The 18,424-nt window shown below is 39.5% G+C and overlaps 1 protein-coding gene across 2 annotated transcripts in view; it reads left to right on the top strand.

Annotated features, from left to right (window-relative positions):
- Positions 1-18,424, top strand: part of hipk2 (homeodomain interacting protein kinase 2) — a 97,173-nt gene that overhangs the window by 9,795 nt on the left and 68,954 nt on the right. For both annotated transcript variants that reach the window (XM_079620338.1, XM_079620337.1), the window contains exon 2: positions 14,088-15,228. In XM_079620338.1, the coding sequence (XP_079476464.1) occupies positions 14,088-15,228 (1,141 nt within the window). The remainder of the gene's footprint in view (positions 1-14,087; positions 15,229-18,424) is intronic.

Genomic DNA, 18,424 nt, shown 5'->3' with positions numbered 1-18,424 from the left:
GCCGTCCAGCCCGACTGTGGGCTCTTCACAGATGGCTGCAGGTAGCGTGACACGCTTGGCTGATAACCAAAGGACTTCAAAGCCCCAGACAACCAGAACAGAGCTGGGAGAGTCTGCCCCACTTTTTGATGTGCGCCTGGAGGAGAGAGAAAGGGACACTGGCGCCCCGACAGACCAGAGCGCTCTTAAGAGCCGGAGACGAGCGGCCCCATTGCCCCGTAATGAGCTCTGCTCGAAAACCCATCACGCTCACTCACAGGTCTTCTTTGTCAAGAAAGCTTGATCAGTAAAGGGTAGACTCTAGTCAACCAAGCAAAGCTCTGATTGGCAACTGTTCTAAACTAATCTTGACTTCTAAGAGATCAATTTTTGCAGGTTTTTTTCTCTTAATTGGAAGTTCTCTTTGAATTTGCAGCAAATGGGAAGGTTGTAAAAGAGTGTAAAATGCATAGTTCAACCAAAATATGAAAATTTAGCTTCGTGTCATTCCAAACCTGTATGATTTTCTTTTTTTATGTGCACGGAACACAATATATAAAATGTCTGTTTTTGTCCATTAAATGAATGTCAGTGCAGGTCATCCTGTAAATTCAGTATGTAGTCGTGTCATATTCATAGATTGTAGTCAATTTTGCTTATGCCATTTGATTTTATGAAAATGTTTTGACAAGAAACCAAATATTGAGACATTTTATATAGTAATTTAGCATGATAGAGTAATTTAGTTAGTGTCTGTAAGATTTTAACAATGTTTTACAAAGAAGTTTATTTTGCTCAAAGTCTGTATTTATTTGGTCATATTGTGAAATATTAGTATTTAAAATAACTTTTAAATGCGTTTTAAAGTGTAATTTATTCCTGTGATGGCAAATTGTATGCTGAATTATTCCCTTCTTCAGTGTCACGCGATTAGAAATCATTCTAATATGCTGATTTGCTACTGTTGCAAACAGTTCTCCTTGATATATTTGTGAAAACAATATTTTTTATGGATTCTTTGAGTAGAAATTTTTAGGAAATGGAAACCTTTTGCAACATTGTAAATGTGTTTATGCTCACTTTTGATCAATTTAAAACGTTCTTGCTGAATTAATGTATTATTTTTCTTTAAAAAAACATTTAAACGGTATTGTAGATGTATTAACATGAACGTATTTTCTTGTCATATATATTTTCATCAACAATAGAGTAAAAGTTGTATACATCAAAGAAAAAAAAGATGTAATCATAAAAACACCTTTTTACTAATTTTCGACGTAGAGAGCATGAAAGATGCGCTTTGGGCCGCTGGTGCGTGACGTAAGCTATGGATTTCACTCTATACACTCTCATTGACCGCACTCTGAACTGGCCTATCGTTCAACACACACTCGAGAGAGAGAGACCGAAAGGGAGGCTGATGATAGATGCGGTATCTTCCATCCTCTCTATCTTCTCCTCTGCTGGGGTGCATCTTGCAGGGCCGATATCTTGGAGGTTAATAATTGAAAGGTTGCTGGTGGGTTGATGGCCGAGTGTAGTTGTGCGTAGGCTGTAACCTTTTGTGTGTGAGAGACGCCCTCCCCTTTTTTCAAGATCAATGACACATGCGAGCCTGCCCTCCCCTCTGTGTATCCCATGACCGGTCAGGGCAGATTGACGCTCCCAGAGCCTAGAAAATCTCAGTCTCCTTCCTCACTCAGTCTCCAAGAAAGGCCAAGCGCTGACCTTTTGCTATGAAAGCATGGCCTTTGTCGTTTATGAGATTGTTGTTTTTACCTTGCAAACTTTATGACCGTGAAGAAGAGTGCGAAGGAGAACGAGGTCGAGGTTTCTACGCAATGGATGGTTGCTGATACAACTGTGGATGAGCGTCAACACTGGGACTCGTTCCCTTGTGGGCTCTGGATCCTGTTTATTTGAGGCTGGACACCCTCTTTCATGTGTTTTGAAAGTCTGTGTTGCCTTTGGTGCCATGGACTGCCTGACTGATTACAGGCTTCTCTCTTTGAGATGTACGACACCGGAATGTCTCAATCTGTGAATCCCTTTGGGACGGTGCTTCGGGGACGTTATAACCTCTAACTCGACTCGGAGACAAGACAAGCCCGTCAATAATGTATATGTCCCCCTTTCTACTTTCAGTATGACTGTGAGTCACATGTTGTGGTGTGTGTATATAATAGAGCGCCTGTCACGTTTAAAGTGGGGCCTTAAGGGGCCGGAACACTTAGAATTCAGCCTTGACATTAAAAAAAGAAGACAAGAATGAGGAAGCAGAATGTTGTGAAATGTTAGTTTGAGTCCCAGCAAACATAAAAATAAAATGTACTTTTCATTTTTTATTTACCTTTTTGGCCCAGTATATTGGTGCCATGTCTGGTTTTAGAAATGAACATTTATTTTAATGTATTGTGTAAATTTAAATAGTACATGCTCATTTGCCCTTTATATACATGTAGATGATCTGTTCCATCATATAATACTCAAAGTTTATCTTTAAAAACACTTTTAATTTAATAAATGTAATCTTTAGCAATTCTCAGAATGAATATCCATTGCTTATAGTTATACTGTAAATTATAATGCTGTGATGCCAAAATCAACTTTTGTTTTTGGAGTTTTTTATTTATTTCACTTTTATCAGCATTTTAATATCAGAAAACGTCTGCATGAACATAGTTTTTGTGTTCTGCTGAAGAAAGTCGCATGTTTGGTCATGAGGATGAGTAAATGATGACTGAATGTTCATATTTGGATGGACTATCCCTTTAAGTTGTGTGTTTGTGTGAGGGGCAGTTTGGCACTATGGCTTGAAATGTCTCATGTGGCTGACACTGCTAAGACCATGTGCCTGAACTCTTGCATTTGAGAGGGGAGGATACGTACATAAACACACACACACGCTATAGTCCCATGCCGAAGAGAAAGCAGGGAGCGGATGGGTTGAATGCTTATCACAATCAGACACATGGACAGTGTATGTGTGTGTGTGTATGTGCTTGTCAGACCTTGGTTGTCAGCGCTGATCCGTTCCTACAGCATTGCTCCATGCCAGCCAGGCAGCGCTCAACAAACAAACAAAAATGCTTTAGAAACCACTATATGGCTTGCCATTGGCTGCCGTGAAGACCGATCGGGTCTGACTGGTTCCTTAGCACTTCGGTATGATCTGATCCTGAGAGACTCCCCAGCTCAGATATGTTTTAATGTGTGTTTGTTAATGTGTGTCTGAGAATCTCAGAAGGGTACGGCTCCATGTGTTTGCCCATGCATGAAACAAATAACACAGCCATATTCACGGTAATGGATTTCACAGCACTACAGGGCCACCCAAATAATGCATGCAATGTGCAACACAAGGAAGATATGGCACAAAACATTCTTCATTGTTTGTTGTTTGCTTCATTTTGTATTCCATGCATATTTTTAGCAATGAAATGTGGGTTTCCTGGTCAGCTAATCGGTCTCACAGAACATTAGATTTACATTTTAGAAGCTTTCCATCCATTCACCAAACTGCTTATCCTTTGTAGGGTCGTGGACATTGTACTTGTGTCTGTCCAAACTTACAAATATGTGTGTGTGCTACTTCATGTATGATTTTTTTTTTTTTTTTTGAGATCATATTGGATTTACCCAACCCAAGATTAGAGTTGATATATTTGAGCGGTCATCTGGTTTTGTGTGCTGTGAGTGACTGGTTTTCATCAGGCAAGGATCAGGTATTTAGGGGCTTTCTCATTAGGCTCTTAGTTTATGGGCAAAGCATGTTGTTTGTTTGGATCGGAGTACACTGTTCTTTTACAAGCTGAGTCACATGACTGTATTGAAGCTGTGAGTCAGAGAAGGTTCAGTCTCAAATGGTTAGTTAAATTAAATCAAGACACTTTCTTCAACCAGGTCATGGCCCATATCATGGGTGAACAGATTTACACTGGTACAAAAAAAAGCCATTAAAAAGGAGTTAATTAAGGATTATTTGGTAGAAGCGTAATACAGAATTTTACTGATTTTAATACTTTTAAAAAATGATTTTAAAAATAGATGAGGAGAAAAATAGAGGACAAAAAGTTGGGCACAACGATGAGAATTTCAAAAACCGAGAGGAAGTCTGTCAAATTAAACCTTACAATACTCTAAACGATTAATGAAAATTATATTAAGAAATGCAATTTAATTTAATTTACAAAAATAATACTATTATGATTTATGCCTTAACTGAATAATAGTTAATACATAAATATATATGGGGAAAATCAATAAATATGCATTTATTCAGCTCTTTTGAAGGTAATTAAAGAAAAACATGTAAAAGCTATTAAAAATTCTCTGGCTTTTATCATTTTTATTAGTTTTCATATAAAGGTCATAAAGGCAATAGAAAATGATGGCCCATGTATAAACTCATTCATCATCTTTTAGCTAAAACTAATTAATTTGCCTAGTCAGACTCTGATGGAGTCACGGATTACATTATTTTAAAACATTGTTGTTCACTGTGTGTGTGTGTATACGTGTTCCTGTTTTGTTCTTTTGTTCTGTCCAGGCCTGTAATTTCATTCTTTCCTCCCCAGAAAATGTCAACCCGTTCAGTAATCAGATTACTCATAGTTTATGGCTTTTGCCGAGGTATTAATATGTTGTATATGTTGTTCACTTATCACTACCGTCAGTGGCTGGCAGGACTCCAGGCTTTGTTTATGGAGCTCTCAGCACCGCTGGTCTACAGAACATCATTTATGACTCAAAGTCAACATGAAACAGCAACTTCGCAAACCATTTAACTTCTGTAATGTGACGTTTGATGAATGAAAAAACAACAACTTTATTCATCTTTATCCATCCATATGTGATATGTGGTTTAAAAAAATAACCCCAAGAGGGCTTGGGAACACTATATTTTACAGTGTCCTTGTTGCATGTTATTACTATATTAATAACTATAAATTATGTAAGGAATAATTGACGACGGGCTATTGAAATATTAGAAAAATAATGCACACCTGAGGTTGTAATGCAGCCACGAAGCAAAGCGGAGCTGTTCCACCTCAGGTGTGCATTATTTTTCAATAATTCATCTACCCGTAGAAAATTATTCTGCCTGTACTACAATAACCACACCTCAAGACATTGTTCAGATGATGTATTTTGAAGATGTTTGTCAGGTTTTTTTCCCTAAAACGCTCTTTTGTGTAGGACTAATTTCTTACGCATCTAATCTCACGGCATGTAATTTTTGGAGTCATGAGAGAGAGAGAGAGAGAGAGAGAGAGAGAGAGAGAAAGAAATGTGATTTCCACAATAAATAATATATACATAACTCATAATATAACATCATTTTGTGGCAAAAAGCATGGAAATAATTTGTCGTTTTTATATTGTTGTCTTTCTTTATTTGCTTGGTCAGTGTCGTTGTGGGTTTTGGTTCTTTTGCTGTTGTAGGCTGTAAGGACCTTTGAAATAACTGAAATCATTTGGCGTAGTGATCTGGAACTGTAATGCGGTCAAGACCTGCCTGGAAATACTTAAGCCGTGCGTTTCCCTGAAAATAACCGCGCACCTTAGAATGTTCATCAACCAATCAGATCCAAGCATTCAACAGCCCCGTAGCATAATTGCAGGCAACTAACCCCAAACCAAACCCTAATCCTAACCTCACCCTATAGTAAGTACATTTAGTTAATTGATATTACTCGATAATTACACTGCAACAATGACACCTTAAAATTAAGTGTATCCGAGGGCTTGGAAAGGAAAGTTATTAGTCTTTTCTTTTCAGTGGATTTACCAATAAATAGTCAGTAATAAGTCAAGGAATGTAGGGTAGTATATAGCAAGTAGATTGGGTCACTTTTGAGTGGATATATTCTGCACTATTGCACCCCCCCCCCCCCCCCCCCCTGTGAAAAAAAAACCCTGTGAGACTTTTCCACCCGCTCAATGCGCATTAAGATTAAACAGACTGTGTTCCTTTAAGACTTCTATCTGTAAACGACCTTTATGTACCGGCATATGGTGGTCCAAGTTGCTATATACTGAATGTCTGTTGATATGTAAACATAGATGGTCATATGATGAGGTACTGAAGGTTACATTAAGATGCCTCTATTATTATTATTTCCTTTAATGTAGTGTGTAATATAGCTGTTGGTCGGCAAGGTTTCAAAAATCAAAGTGCAGGACAAATGGAGTTATTGTTATGTGCGTAATAATGCCAGCCTATGATCTTCATTGGCTTCCCCCACGAACAACGTCTACTTTGACTCGCTCTCGAACACTAGTTGTAACTGAGGCCTGAAAGAGTTTGGTTTGTGTTGTCGACATGTCGAGAAAACGCTGTTTTCTGCGCTGCGAAAGCACTTTGCATTGTGGATTGCATTGCGTTGTGCTTTGCACTGTTCGGATCACTGTGTATACAAGTTTTGAGAAAGATCCGGAGGCGAAATTCAGATATGTTAATAGCCGTTTCATTTCTGACATGTGCTGTAAGCAGTAGACCAATCACAGCAGACTGGGTCATCTGACCAATCACAGCAGGGTAGGTATTTTATAAAGGATTTCAGACACTGTGAGAAAAGAGGTGATCCTGCATTGTATATTATGAGAAAAAAAGTTTTTTTGACCTTTGATGCATATTGTAGGGTACCACCAAACTAAAATTAGGAACCTTTTAAAATAGCTTAATTGGGGCACTTTGATATGACTGTGAATGATTAGTTTTGAATCTTAAGCTATAGTCTGAGCAGACTGGAAAAGGTGTTTTGTGAGTATGTAATCCTGTTTTCCATGATATGTCCCCTTTAAGAGTTTAAGTGCCTTCCCATCATTCCATACAATTTGCCGTAGGGTTGCAGAGGTCGGCCACACACACGTACACACACTCCCTGGACTGTGATGTATGTGCCGGAAGAAGCAGTCATAATGTATCCTGAAGAACTCGCCTGTGAGGACTTTGGCGTATTAGCCGTGTCTGTTTATCTCTGTGGTATTCTCCAGAACCGTCATTTGTGTTAAGATTATGCTTGATGGAAAACACAAACTGAACCAGCGAAATGACAGATGTTCAGAATTCCAGAAAATCACACAGTGTTGAAATAACACTAAAGAGGAAATGCTTTTACAAACTGCTGCTTTTTGTTTAAGGAACGTATTTCACGTTGATAACACTTTTTGTTCAAAATAAGCTTCTTTAGTTAATTCCGAGGTTGCTTTTAACTTGTTTTGTGGTTGAGAACAGTTGTTTTGTCAGGGTAGAGAATCACTTTAGTCAATGGGCGTCACATTTATACGTCCTTTAGCGCCACAGCTGCAGGATGTGCTCTGCCTGTGTGTGTGTTGTCTGCACTCTGTGCCTGAATCTTGTTTCATCTGTACCTGGCTTGGCTCTGTGGTTAGACTCTGGCGTGTTACTCGGGTCTTGTTCTTTTGAAGTGCAGCAAAAACCTGCAAAACAGGCGCACACACACACACACACACACACACACACACACACACACACACACACACACACACACACACCGCGACATGGTTTGTTGTTGTACCTCAGAGATTCCAAAGAGTTCCAAATAAAATAAAACAAACCTTTAATCAACATATTTAATGCATGATAAATTCACTGTGTCAATGTTTTATTAGTGGTGCTGGTAAGTGCTAGTGGGTGGCTGCAGGAGTGTATCGATACTGTTACTGTAATGGTCTGATAACAGGGTTGTACAAATTGCTTCTTATCGTGTACTTGTTCTTAAATGGCTGTCGTCTTAGTCTCCTCTTCGAGAGCATTAAAACTGAGTTAGTCAGCTGGTCCTGAAACATGAAAGTGGCGACTGTGAGCTCTCCACTACACTTCAAAAAGAGTTTTTGAGCCTGATGCTAATAATTCAGTAGGTGAGTTCTCACTATAATATTAGTAGAAATAGTATTTTATTTATTATATATTATTTAATTTGTAGTTATTTACAATTTTATTTCATTTTTTTACTTTTTAATATTTATAATATTTATTTATTATTATTATTAGTTAGTAGTTCTAGTACTAGCAGCAGTAGCAGTATTTTATGGAGTGCTGTCAATCGATTAAAACAATGAACTAATTAATCGCACATTTTCTGTAATTTATCGCGATTAATCACACATTACATTTGTCAATATAATAAAATTTTTATTATTTATTTTTGGTTCTTTTATTTGTTAATTATTCTATTTATTTATAAATGTATTTATTATATTTTTATTAACTGTTATGTTTCACTAACTATTATTATTAGTAGCAGATCTATTAAGTATATTTGTTAAATATTATTTATTTTTATGTTTTACTAACTGTAAAAGATGACCATGATTTTTATTACTATTATTAGAAGTAGTATTGTAATGTATTGATTTTTTTTTTAGTATTTTCTATTATTATTATTATGTTTTATTATTTATTATTATTATTAGTAGTAGTAATAGTAGTAGTATTTAATTATTTATTATTAAAATTGTTTTATTTATTCTGTTTGTATTTATATGTATTATATTTGTATTAATTGTTATGCTTTACTATATGTAGTAGTATTTTAATTAATTATTTAATTATATCTTTTTATTATTAAAAATGTGTTAACTTGTACGTTTTACTGACTTAAATCTACATTAAATATTAAACGTGTTGCTGTGCAAGGACTATGCAAATTTCCATAAGGGCTCCCTTAAGGTTTCCCTGAAGAAGCTTAGTAAACGCAGTTATCTCGCAAACTCCCATGATGCTCTCTCCATATGTCATCTATAACCTCTTCTAAACATATGGCTTCCTCTATTCTCTCACACAGCCTTAATAAGCAGTCACTAACAGGCTGGTTGGAGAGGTCATAAAGCCTGTGTGTGACAGTGTGTGTGTTATTTGTTTGTCTTTCTCTGAGGCCGTCAGAACACATGTCAATGGCTTTAGCTCTCAGCCCCAGCTGCTCTAGTTGTCCTGCTCACTAACAAAGCCGTCCTGACTAAATAGCACACAAACACCCCACTAATGGGTCGAGTTAGGGCGCACTGTGCACGTGTGCGTCCATGTCCCACTTCTTTCTGCACGATCCATATCCATTTCACCCATTGCTCAGAGGTTGCTCTGTCATAGCTCAGCATTCCTGGCGGTCTCAGATGTTTCTCCTAAAATTTTGTGGGAAACATTTGTTGACATACATAAGCGCCTACATCTGCCTATCTTTCTGTCTGTCTGACTGACTATTGATCTATCATTATATCGCTCTCTCTTTATACTTCTGTTATCTGTTGTTCTAGTAGCAATATACCATTCTAACAAAACTTAAACTAAAATTAAAACTGAATAAAAAAAGTGATAAAATCTTTTTCTTAATAAAAATCTGATGAGATGTTGCAAAAAGGCTCAGTTTAGTCCCAATGCTGTCTTATCAAAGAGATCAGATTTTGTTTCCAAACGGGCAGGTCTGTGCCAAACGTAAGCGAGCAGCTTGCGTCTGCTTGCACATATTTATGTGATTCACGAACACCATAATAGAGCTCAGCTAGTAAAACATTAGCGCTAAGTGGTAATGCTTTATTTATGTTGTGCTCGTGTGTGTCTGTAGCTGCCTCTCTGTTTCGTTCCATAAATAGGTTTAGATGTGATGGCTAAATGAGGACTGGGTGGTCAATATCCTGCAGCATATGCTGTTTGTGAGCGTCTCTCTCTATCTCCCTCTCCCTCTGGAGATCCTGTGGTTGGAGGAGATGAGCAAAGACCCGAGAGCTCCTCCACATTCAGGCTGAGAAATAAACAGCCTAAGAAATGCTCCTGTGAGCGGTGTGTCTCGTTTCCTGCTGGCACTCTTCCTATCTTCACACACTGCACGAAAATCTGCGCTCCCAGCCTCTCAGAGCTCTGAAGTGCGCTGGCCCTGCTCTGCTCTGGAGGTGAGAGATACACCGTGTTATGAATAGAGACAATAGCCAGAGGTTTCCTGCTCTCGCTCTCTGTGGAACTACAGGGTTTTATTAGTCGATGTTTGAGAGTGGAAGGAGTGGATGCTAGTTAGATTTGGGAGGAAGGAGATATTTTCATTATTGTTTCTTTTATTATTATAAAAAATGCAAGTGATTAATCTTGTTGTGCGTGCAATTATTTGTCATCTCAGGAAAGCGCAAAAAGCAATGCCTGAGGAAAGGAGAGCAAAGAAAGAAGTGATGTGCAGGGGGAGGTCAGCAGAGAGATTGTTTGATTGCGAGAGTGTCGGGAGACGGCAGAAGGGATTGAGTGGCAAAATAAATGGAAGATTGGAGAGCTTGAAAAGATCAGTACAGACCTGGAGAAACAAGATACTTGGAGAGCTTAAAATTGAGTAGATCTCATAGAAAGGCAGGTAGCAAAGGACTTGATGTTTTTCGAAGACATGCAAGAAAAGCAGAAAATATGATAGGCTTCCTGTGCTTCCTCCCCCCTGATGGTATGCTACAGTGGGCATCGCTCGGAGCCACAGGGGATAATGCTTTGTCTAGACGAGCGGAGGTCAATTCATTAACCACTGATTTCTTCCCTGGACATTTTTCCCAAATGCCTGGATCGCACAGAGACAAAGCAAACCGCTGTAGGACATGGTCCTTTGTTTGGATTTAACCCTTTAGCCTGACAGATTTTACATGTTTATATATATTTATTTATTTTTTTGCATTTTCTTAATCCTATTTCTGTAAAAGAGTTAACAAGCTTAAAGTTTGGACTGTTGCCTGTATTTAATCCTTGATCTCCTCATTCCTTCAAAGAAAAAAGTAGATTATCCAACCTTGGACAAACGGAGTAATAGTTCATCCTGTAGTAAACTGACCATTAGCATTTTAACACGTTGCTTGTGTAGAGCAGATGAATAACCCTTTGGTATGCTCGGTGGCAGTGCATTAAACCGGCCTGCTCTGTGTGAGGTATATGCTGAAAGCTGGCTGGCACTACGGAAAGCATTCCAGCATTGTAAATATGAAACAATGGGCCAGACCGGTTGTATTCACACTCCAGAGTTCAGAAATTCATGTAAACTTCACCCGTTGAGTTTCTATGAGGTTTTTTCTATATCAGTTCATAAACATCATTCTCAGGATGGCAGTCGTCTCTCGGCTGTAAACGCTTGAACTGGTCTCGCATTGGGCAGCTGCAGAGTTACTGAGGTTATGGGAATAAATGCATTGTTGTTTGAAGAAAACATTCTGACCATTTGAACTCTCTTGAAATTAAATTACTGCAGAGTGAGTTACAACATGTCTAAACATTTTCAAAACTGGGTTGTGCAAAATTCAGTATTGGTAAATCCATCCATCCATTTGTCAGTCCGTCCATCTGTCCGTCATTCTATTGGTCTATCTATCTGTCTGTCTGTCATGCTATCTGTCGTTCTATTGTTCTATCATTCGATCTATATTCTACTCTATTGTATCTATTGTTCTACTCAAACTTGCCTTTTTAAAACCTTATTTCCAAAACTTTGGAAGTATCTTGACAAACTTTGCTTTTATAGTTCAATTTCCATTCATCATAATTCTACCGAGTTGGAATTTAAAAGGCGTTCTAAATTCAGTTCTCAATAGCACACAGCCTTGGTACAAAGTCAGGTTAGGACTTAGACGTCCAGTTTGGTTCCTACCATGTGACGTGTCCAAAGTATAGCATGGCGAGACATGGATTTTACGGTACTATGCTGGGCCGGATTGGATTAAATCGCCAAAAACAAACCTGATGAGCCGTGATGAGTTAGTAGAGCTGCGCGGTATAGTAATCTGAACGTGTCAGCTGCCCGCGAGACTAGATTACCACTCATGTCTGACGCAAAGGATTCCAGGTATGTTCCATCTGCGGGGCATTTATTACTTTCCAAGCTCCGTCCCCACCTCTGACAAACATACTAACACACAGAGCCACTGACCATGAACAGATTATTTTTACGTAAAGACCTGGTAAAGAAAAGCGTAATCCAAGGAGTGACATCTGGCCTAGATTATGGGATTAACATAGGGCCCTTGCTCCTAATAGCAATAGCGGATGTTCTTCATTACTTGCTCGATCAACAAATTGCCAGTGAGGTCCTATTTATTTTCAATTATAAAGTAATATACTTTACATCATATCATAGTCTATATAGGTTCTGGGGTAAATTGATTATGTATTTGGTATATTCAATATATTTGATATATGAAATGCAAAGATTATAGGATCTGCAGTCCAGGGTGTTTTGGTTGAAGCTATAGATTATGGATAGTGCATATGTAATATAGGTTAGAAGGGATTTATGGTATGGATTGTGTAGGATATACAGTGTATGCAGTATGGACTGTATGGTCAGTGTTTCATCAACTTTTAAAGCCCAAGAATCCTTGGGCTTTAAAGCTAAAGCCAGATGACTATTGAAAATATTCAATGGCACTGTCAAATGTAAAAGGTAAAGTAGAAGTTTGAAAAGTAAAAGAAAGTAGAGAAACAGAAAGGTAATTTTGAAACTGTAACCATTAAGAATTATAACGATGATGAAGTGTTCATGTAAAGTTTCCTGTGTATGTTTCCTGTCTTGGGAATTTTCTTGCATCAAGGAATTCCTCAAACCAAACGAGATTCATTATCTGCTTGTAAGATGAGACCACAAAGGAAAAACTAATTATTCTTATAGATAGTCATTTTGTATGGAAACATCATTGGAGATCCATTGTATATTTAACATGCTTTGCGGAGAGGGATAGAGAGATTCTAGATAGCTTTGGTCATGCTGTCAAGATAGAAGATTTGTGAAAAATGTTACTAACCCTCATGTCATTCGAAACCTTTTTGCTGTTGTTTTCTCCATGGAACATACAATGTCATTACATAGTAAACACGACTATGGTCCAAAAAGGTAAAAAAGTATAATTTAAGCAGACAGACTGAATATAAGATGACGGTCCCTTTGAACTGTTCATTTAAGTTGTTAATTGCTGAAAATCTGCCCCTTTAAAATGATATTTTTGTGCATTGCAGTAGCAGTTTAAGTGTGAACTGATATACATATGTGGCGTGAAATGCACACTGAAGGAACCTTTTTATGTCCTAGTGCGCTAATTCATGCCACTTTTGGGGATTCTGTAAATAGTGCATTACAGTGTGCTCTGCATGTAATCCTCTCTGTACTGTAATCATTATTTTAGCACTACAAACAGTGCCGTTCATGAGGGCTATTTCTGGACCATTGTTTGCTTGGAGAAGCGTCGTCTTTTCTGAAGCTCAGAGAGTTCCCAGAAGCCCAAATCCCACTCTGTTCTGCTCGTGTTGTTTTGTTTTGAGGATCTGATGTTGAGATGTTATTCAGATGTTTCAGGTTCAGGTGCTTTTTCTTTTTCAAATGCTTCTGGAAAAGGGATTGCATCTCCCTGAGGTAAACGGTGCAATGTGTTGCTTTTTTTTTTTTTGGGAGGAAATTGCAATCATTCTTTGAGACTCATGCAAATGGCCCTGGGTTTGACTGTGTCTCTGCCTTTTTGGTGGTCCTTACATAGCACATTGTTTTTACAGAAATCCTAGAGGGCCAGTAAAGAATCAATATTTTCATCTCATACATTAGTATTGCATCTTGGGCCAAATTCACTTAAGATTTGGACTGTGTATATAGTGAGTAGAAAGGTTTTTCTTTTACTTTAAAAAATTATAGTTTTCTACATAGTAAACCAAACCTAAAAGAAAACATTTAGTTTTTTTTAGTTTTTTTTTTTTAAGGACAAGGTTAGGCAAAAAAAAGGGCTAAATTTGCAACAGGAGCAATCAAACCATGAGTGTAATTGGAAAATATACATATCAAGATTTTTTTCTCACCACGTGGTGAAAATTTTTTTATGCAAAATTCCCATAAATATATACAGTGAAATAAGTCCAGGTGCTGCCCTGAAGCTGACTCTATCAACTTTAGTTTCAAGTCTGAACACTGCTGAGCAATCAAAGCGAGTGTGCAAGGTATTTGTACAACGGCTATTTTATAAGTTAGCATCTGGACTCTGACTCTATTAAACTGGCCTGCCGTGACCTGTAGGATTTTTATTTAAAGCTTATGCTCGAGTTTCAATCCAAGTTTCACATTCCCTCTCTCTCTCTCTCTCTCGTTATTCAGGTATGGCCTCGCAAGTGCAAGTCTTCTCCCCTCACACTCTCCAGTCAAGTGCCTTCTTTAGCGTGAAGAAACTGAAGGTGGAGCAGAGTTGCAACTGGGATATGACAGGGTACGGGACGCACAGCAAGGTCTACAGTCAGAACAGCAAGCAGAGTGTCTCAGTCGCACCAGTGGGGATCAACGCCGCCAGTCTCCAGGTCTCCAACTCTTCCTTGTCCTACGAACAGGCCCTCCTCTTCCCGGCCGGCTCGGGGCACATTGTGGTGGCCTCGGCCAGCAGCACATCTGGGGCGGCTGGTCAACTGTTGGGCAGCACCGGTAGTAGTGGAAGCGGTAGCGGAGGCCACAATCTGACGCGCCGCAGCACCGTCAGTCTGCTGGACACGTACCAGCGATGCGGGCTTAAGCGGAAAAGCGAGGAGCTGGACAACAACAACGGCAGCGGGAGCAGCGTGCACGTGGTTGAAGAGCAGCAACCGCCCGCAACCATGATCCAGAACAACACGCAAAGCGGGGCCACCGTCGCGACGGCGACTGCCTCCACCACAGCAACGTCCAAGAACAGCGGCGCCAACAGCGAGGGTGACTACCAGCTCTTGCAGCATGAGGTGCTTTGCTCCATGACCAACACCTACGAGGTGCTGGAGTTCCTGGGTCGAGGGACGTTCGGGCAGGTGGTGAAGTGCTGGAAACGCGGCACCAGCGAGATCGTGGCCATCAAGATCCTCAAGAACCACCCCTCGTATGCGAGGCAGGGTCAGATCGAAGTCAGCATACTGGCTCGGCTGAGCACGGAGAGCGCGGATGACTACAACTTTGTTCGAGCGTACGAGTGCTTCCAGCACAAGAACCACACGTGCCTGGTCTTCGAGATGTTGGAGCAGAACCTGTACGACTTCCTTAAGCAGAACAAGTTCAGTCCGTTGCCGCTCAAGTACATCCGACCAATCCTGCAGCAGGTGGCCACTGCCCTCATGAAGCTCAAGAGCCTGGGACTGATCCATGCCGACTTGAAACCTGAGAACATCATGCTTGTTGACCCAGCCCGCCAACCCTACAGAGTCAAGGTCATCGACTTTGGCTCTGCTAGTCACGTCTCCAAAGCGGTGTGCTCTACCTACCTGCAGTCTAGATACTATAGGTAAGGCGCTAATGTTGTCATGCTCTTTGTCAGAATTGCTGATGTCTGTGCGAACAGGGTGTGCGGAGGTATGGAAATACATATGCTGACAGGCAGGTAGGACATAGTATTCAGATCGAATGCAGTGATTGGATGAACATTTTTGGTCCTGAGACTTACACAGATGATATATGTACATTTTTAAATATTTAGACCACTTTTATTATTGATTGCTATCAGGATGTAAAGAGAGAGTGTCAACCAGAATAACTAATATAAGTTGTTTATGAAAAAAATTGCCTACCCTACCGTTAACCACATCCGCCATTTTGAAATTGTTCTTTGACCCGGATTTGACTAAATTATTTTACTTTTTGACTCGTTTTCCAGTAAAACAAGAAAAGTTTACTTGAGAAGCAACAAAAGGTATTAGGCTAGATTTAGGCTACCTAACAGGGCAAATTAGAAGTGAGACTGCAACCTCTTAAAGGTGCCATGTGTAATTGTCTGGCAAAAAAAAATCAAGTCATACTCCACATTCCATACCAGATGGGGGCAGTATACCTCACATATCAAAATATGTGATGTAGGATATGGTATTTTATAAATCACACACTATAAATATGACAAAGAAGCAGAAACAGATAGTTGCAGTAAAGTAAGATATTTTAATAAGTTGAAGAAACAATAATGATTTGTGACACACACACACACACACACGATTTGCGCATCGCCATCATGTGTGTATTACAGGTAACGTTATTACATTGCTTCCTGATATCACGTGCGCAAACACAAATAACCTATATTTATATATATATACTACAGGGCCGTTGAATGCTTGTATCTGATAACCGTGAAGCTCTTGTAATTATTACTTTACCCAACCTCTCCATGTCGAGTGATGCAGTAAACATCAGACAGCGCACGTGAACCGATCATCTCTACTAGTAAAAAAAACACGAACACTGTTGAAAGATACAGTAGGCAACAAATGACCTGTTCGCGCCACAAATTGTTCTCCGTCCTTAGCGACCGAGTCATTGAATGTGAAACAGCCGGAGCTGTCGTCAGCGAGCAGCAATATTCAGACAACGAGGGCGCGCGCGCCGCGTTGATACCTCCGTTTCAGTTTCTCGAACCCGCGCAGTGCGGCGGTCAGAACACGGAGACCATTCTGCCCCTAGCTATGCGTGCGAAAGCATGGGGAGCGATCCCGGGCGTGTGAGAATGGGTGCTGAACGTTGTAAAACAGGGCTATGCGCTGCAGTTTGCTCGCCGTCCCCTGCGCTTTCGAGCCCGGACCGTGACGAGCGGTCCTTTTCTTATCTGATTTGATTTGTGCTTCTCTTGCCAAAGGCTTCAGCCATCCTTCCGCTCTCTTCCCTGAATTGAAATGAAGTAGTGGGCTGTACTTTCCATACGATAGACATCAGGTTCAAGTACGCCCACAAGCCGTGCGAGTTATTCGTGTATTGCAGGTTGGCTGGTGGTTATGTTGCCCGCATACCGCCTCCCATGGCCGAAACTGGTATTACGACACCTGTCGGGCCGTGGCTAGTAATGCTAATGCTAATTAAGGTTGATATCTCTGCAGCACTATAACTTGACATTTTTTTAATGACATCATTGCCCTTATTTCTTCTCATTCTTTTGATGCGTGTAGCTCATTTTTTGGATATTTTTACCTCAATTTTTACACATGGCACCTTTAAAGTGATATTTCACCCCAAAATGAGAATTTTGTCACCATTTACTCACCCTCAAGTTGTTCCAAACCTGTATGAGTTACTTTCTTCTGTTTAACACAAAATATGAGACTTTAAAGAATGTTGTTAATCAAACAGTTGATGGTAGCCATTGACTTCCATAGTAGGAAAAAAATACTAATAAGTAAAAAAATAAGTCAATGGCTACCATTAACTGTCTGGTTACCAACATTCTTTAAAATATAATATTTTGTGTGGCGGATGTTTAACCATGCAGAACAACTTTTTTTTGGTACTGATATCACTCAAAGTGTCCTGTCTCACAGTTTTCCATCATTTTTCTATTTGCCTTTTTAAATCTTATGGCTCTCGTGGCCTTGTAACAATACCAACGCGTCTACTTGCACAGCTAAAAAAATCCTATTCTTAAAGTTTTTGTCTTCTTTTCCAGTTATCTAACAGTGAAATGCACTTGAGAAGCAGCACTGCATAAGATACCAAGTCATGTGTTCAGAGAACGTATCTTTAGTGTATTTCATCTTACTACTGTTTTTAAGCATATGAAAACACTTATATTCAAAATACAATCTGTGAAAATATCTTTAAAATATTTTTATATCTTGCTTATTAAAGTACATACCGGTAACTCTAACGATAATTATTTATTACAGTGTATTGTATGTCTTCCAGGTATTGTTCGCCCACTGTATATAATGATACATCCTATGCCTTTGATGTACTTTTTGCATACTGTGTAGTAGGGAAGTGCGCATATTCAGTTTTTTCCTCGTGGTGTGTACCGGTATGTTAAAAATCTCCAGAACTTCCTCAACACGTGCGTTTAGAGGGGGTCATAAAATCAATGGCTCACTGAGAACCTGATTCCTTATCTTATTCAATGTGAAATAACACATGTTGAGTTCTGCTTTGAAGATTAAAATAGTCCGTTTACTATGTTTTACAGCATGGTACAGCTTCATGGTGGCAGCACCTGGGAGATATTTGCTGATTATTATTTGCATCCACACTTTCCTCTTTTAGAGTTCCTTGTACAAAAAAAGCAGTATATTGTGCTTTTGAATAAAAGAAATGCAGCATCAGGTTGACTGTAAACAGGGGGCCAGTTTCATTTCGGTTCACTTCCCTCCTCCCAACCCGAATCCAGTGCTCTCATCGGTACTAACCAACTCCCTAGGGATAAAGAGATGGGGTCACCGTCAGTTCCCCGGCAATACTTCCCTGTAATCCACACCAGAGCGCCAACATTAGAAACAGATGCCTCACTTAAAAGCTGCTTATTTTCTTTCCAGCCAACTCTTTCATTTACCTATAGCCTTGTTTGGGTTTCACGGGCCAGATTGAGACGTTTTGTGTAGACTTAGACCTGGTTCACACAGAAGCTTGCTATGTTGGATTGCGTCTGGTAGGCCGACAGTAGGTTAGGTTAGGTGGATGACCAAACAGCCACCCTAAAAGAAATCAAACATAGGGTAATGAGTCAGTCCAAG

The sequence above is a fragment of the Phoxinus phoxinus genome (assembly GCF_949152265.1).
Source record: "Phoxinus phoxinus genome assembly, chromosome: 8".
In the NCBI taxonomy this organism is placed as follows: domain Eukaryota; kingdom Metazoa; phylum Chordata; class Actinopteri; order Cypriniformes; family Leuciscidae; genus Phoxinus; species Phoxinus phoxinus.
This window is presented reverse-complemented; position numbering and strand designations above follow the sequence as displayed.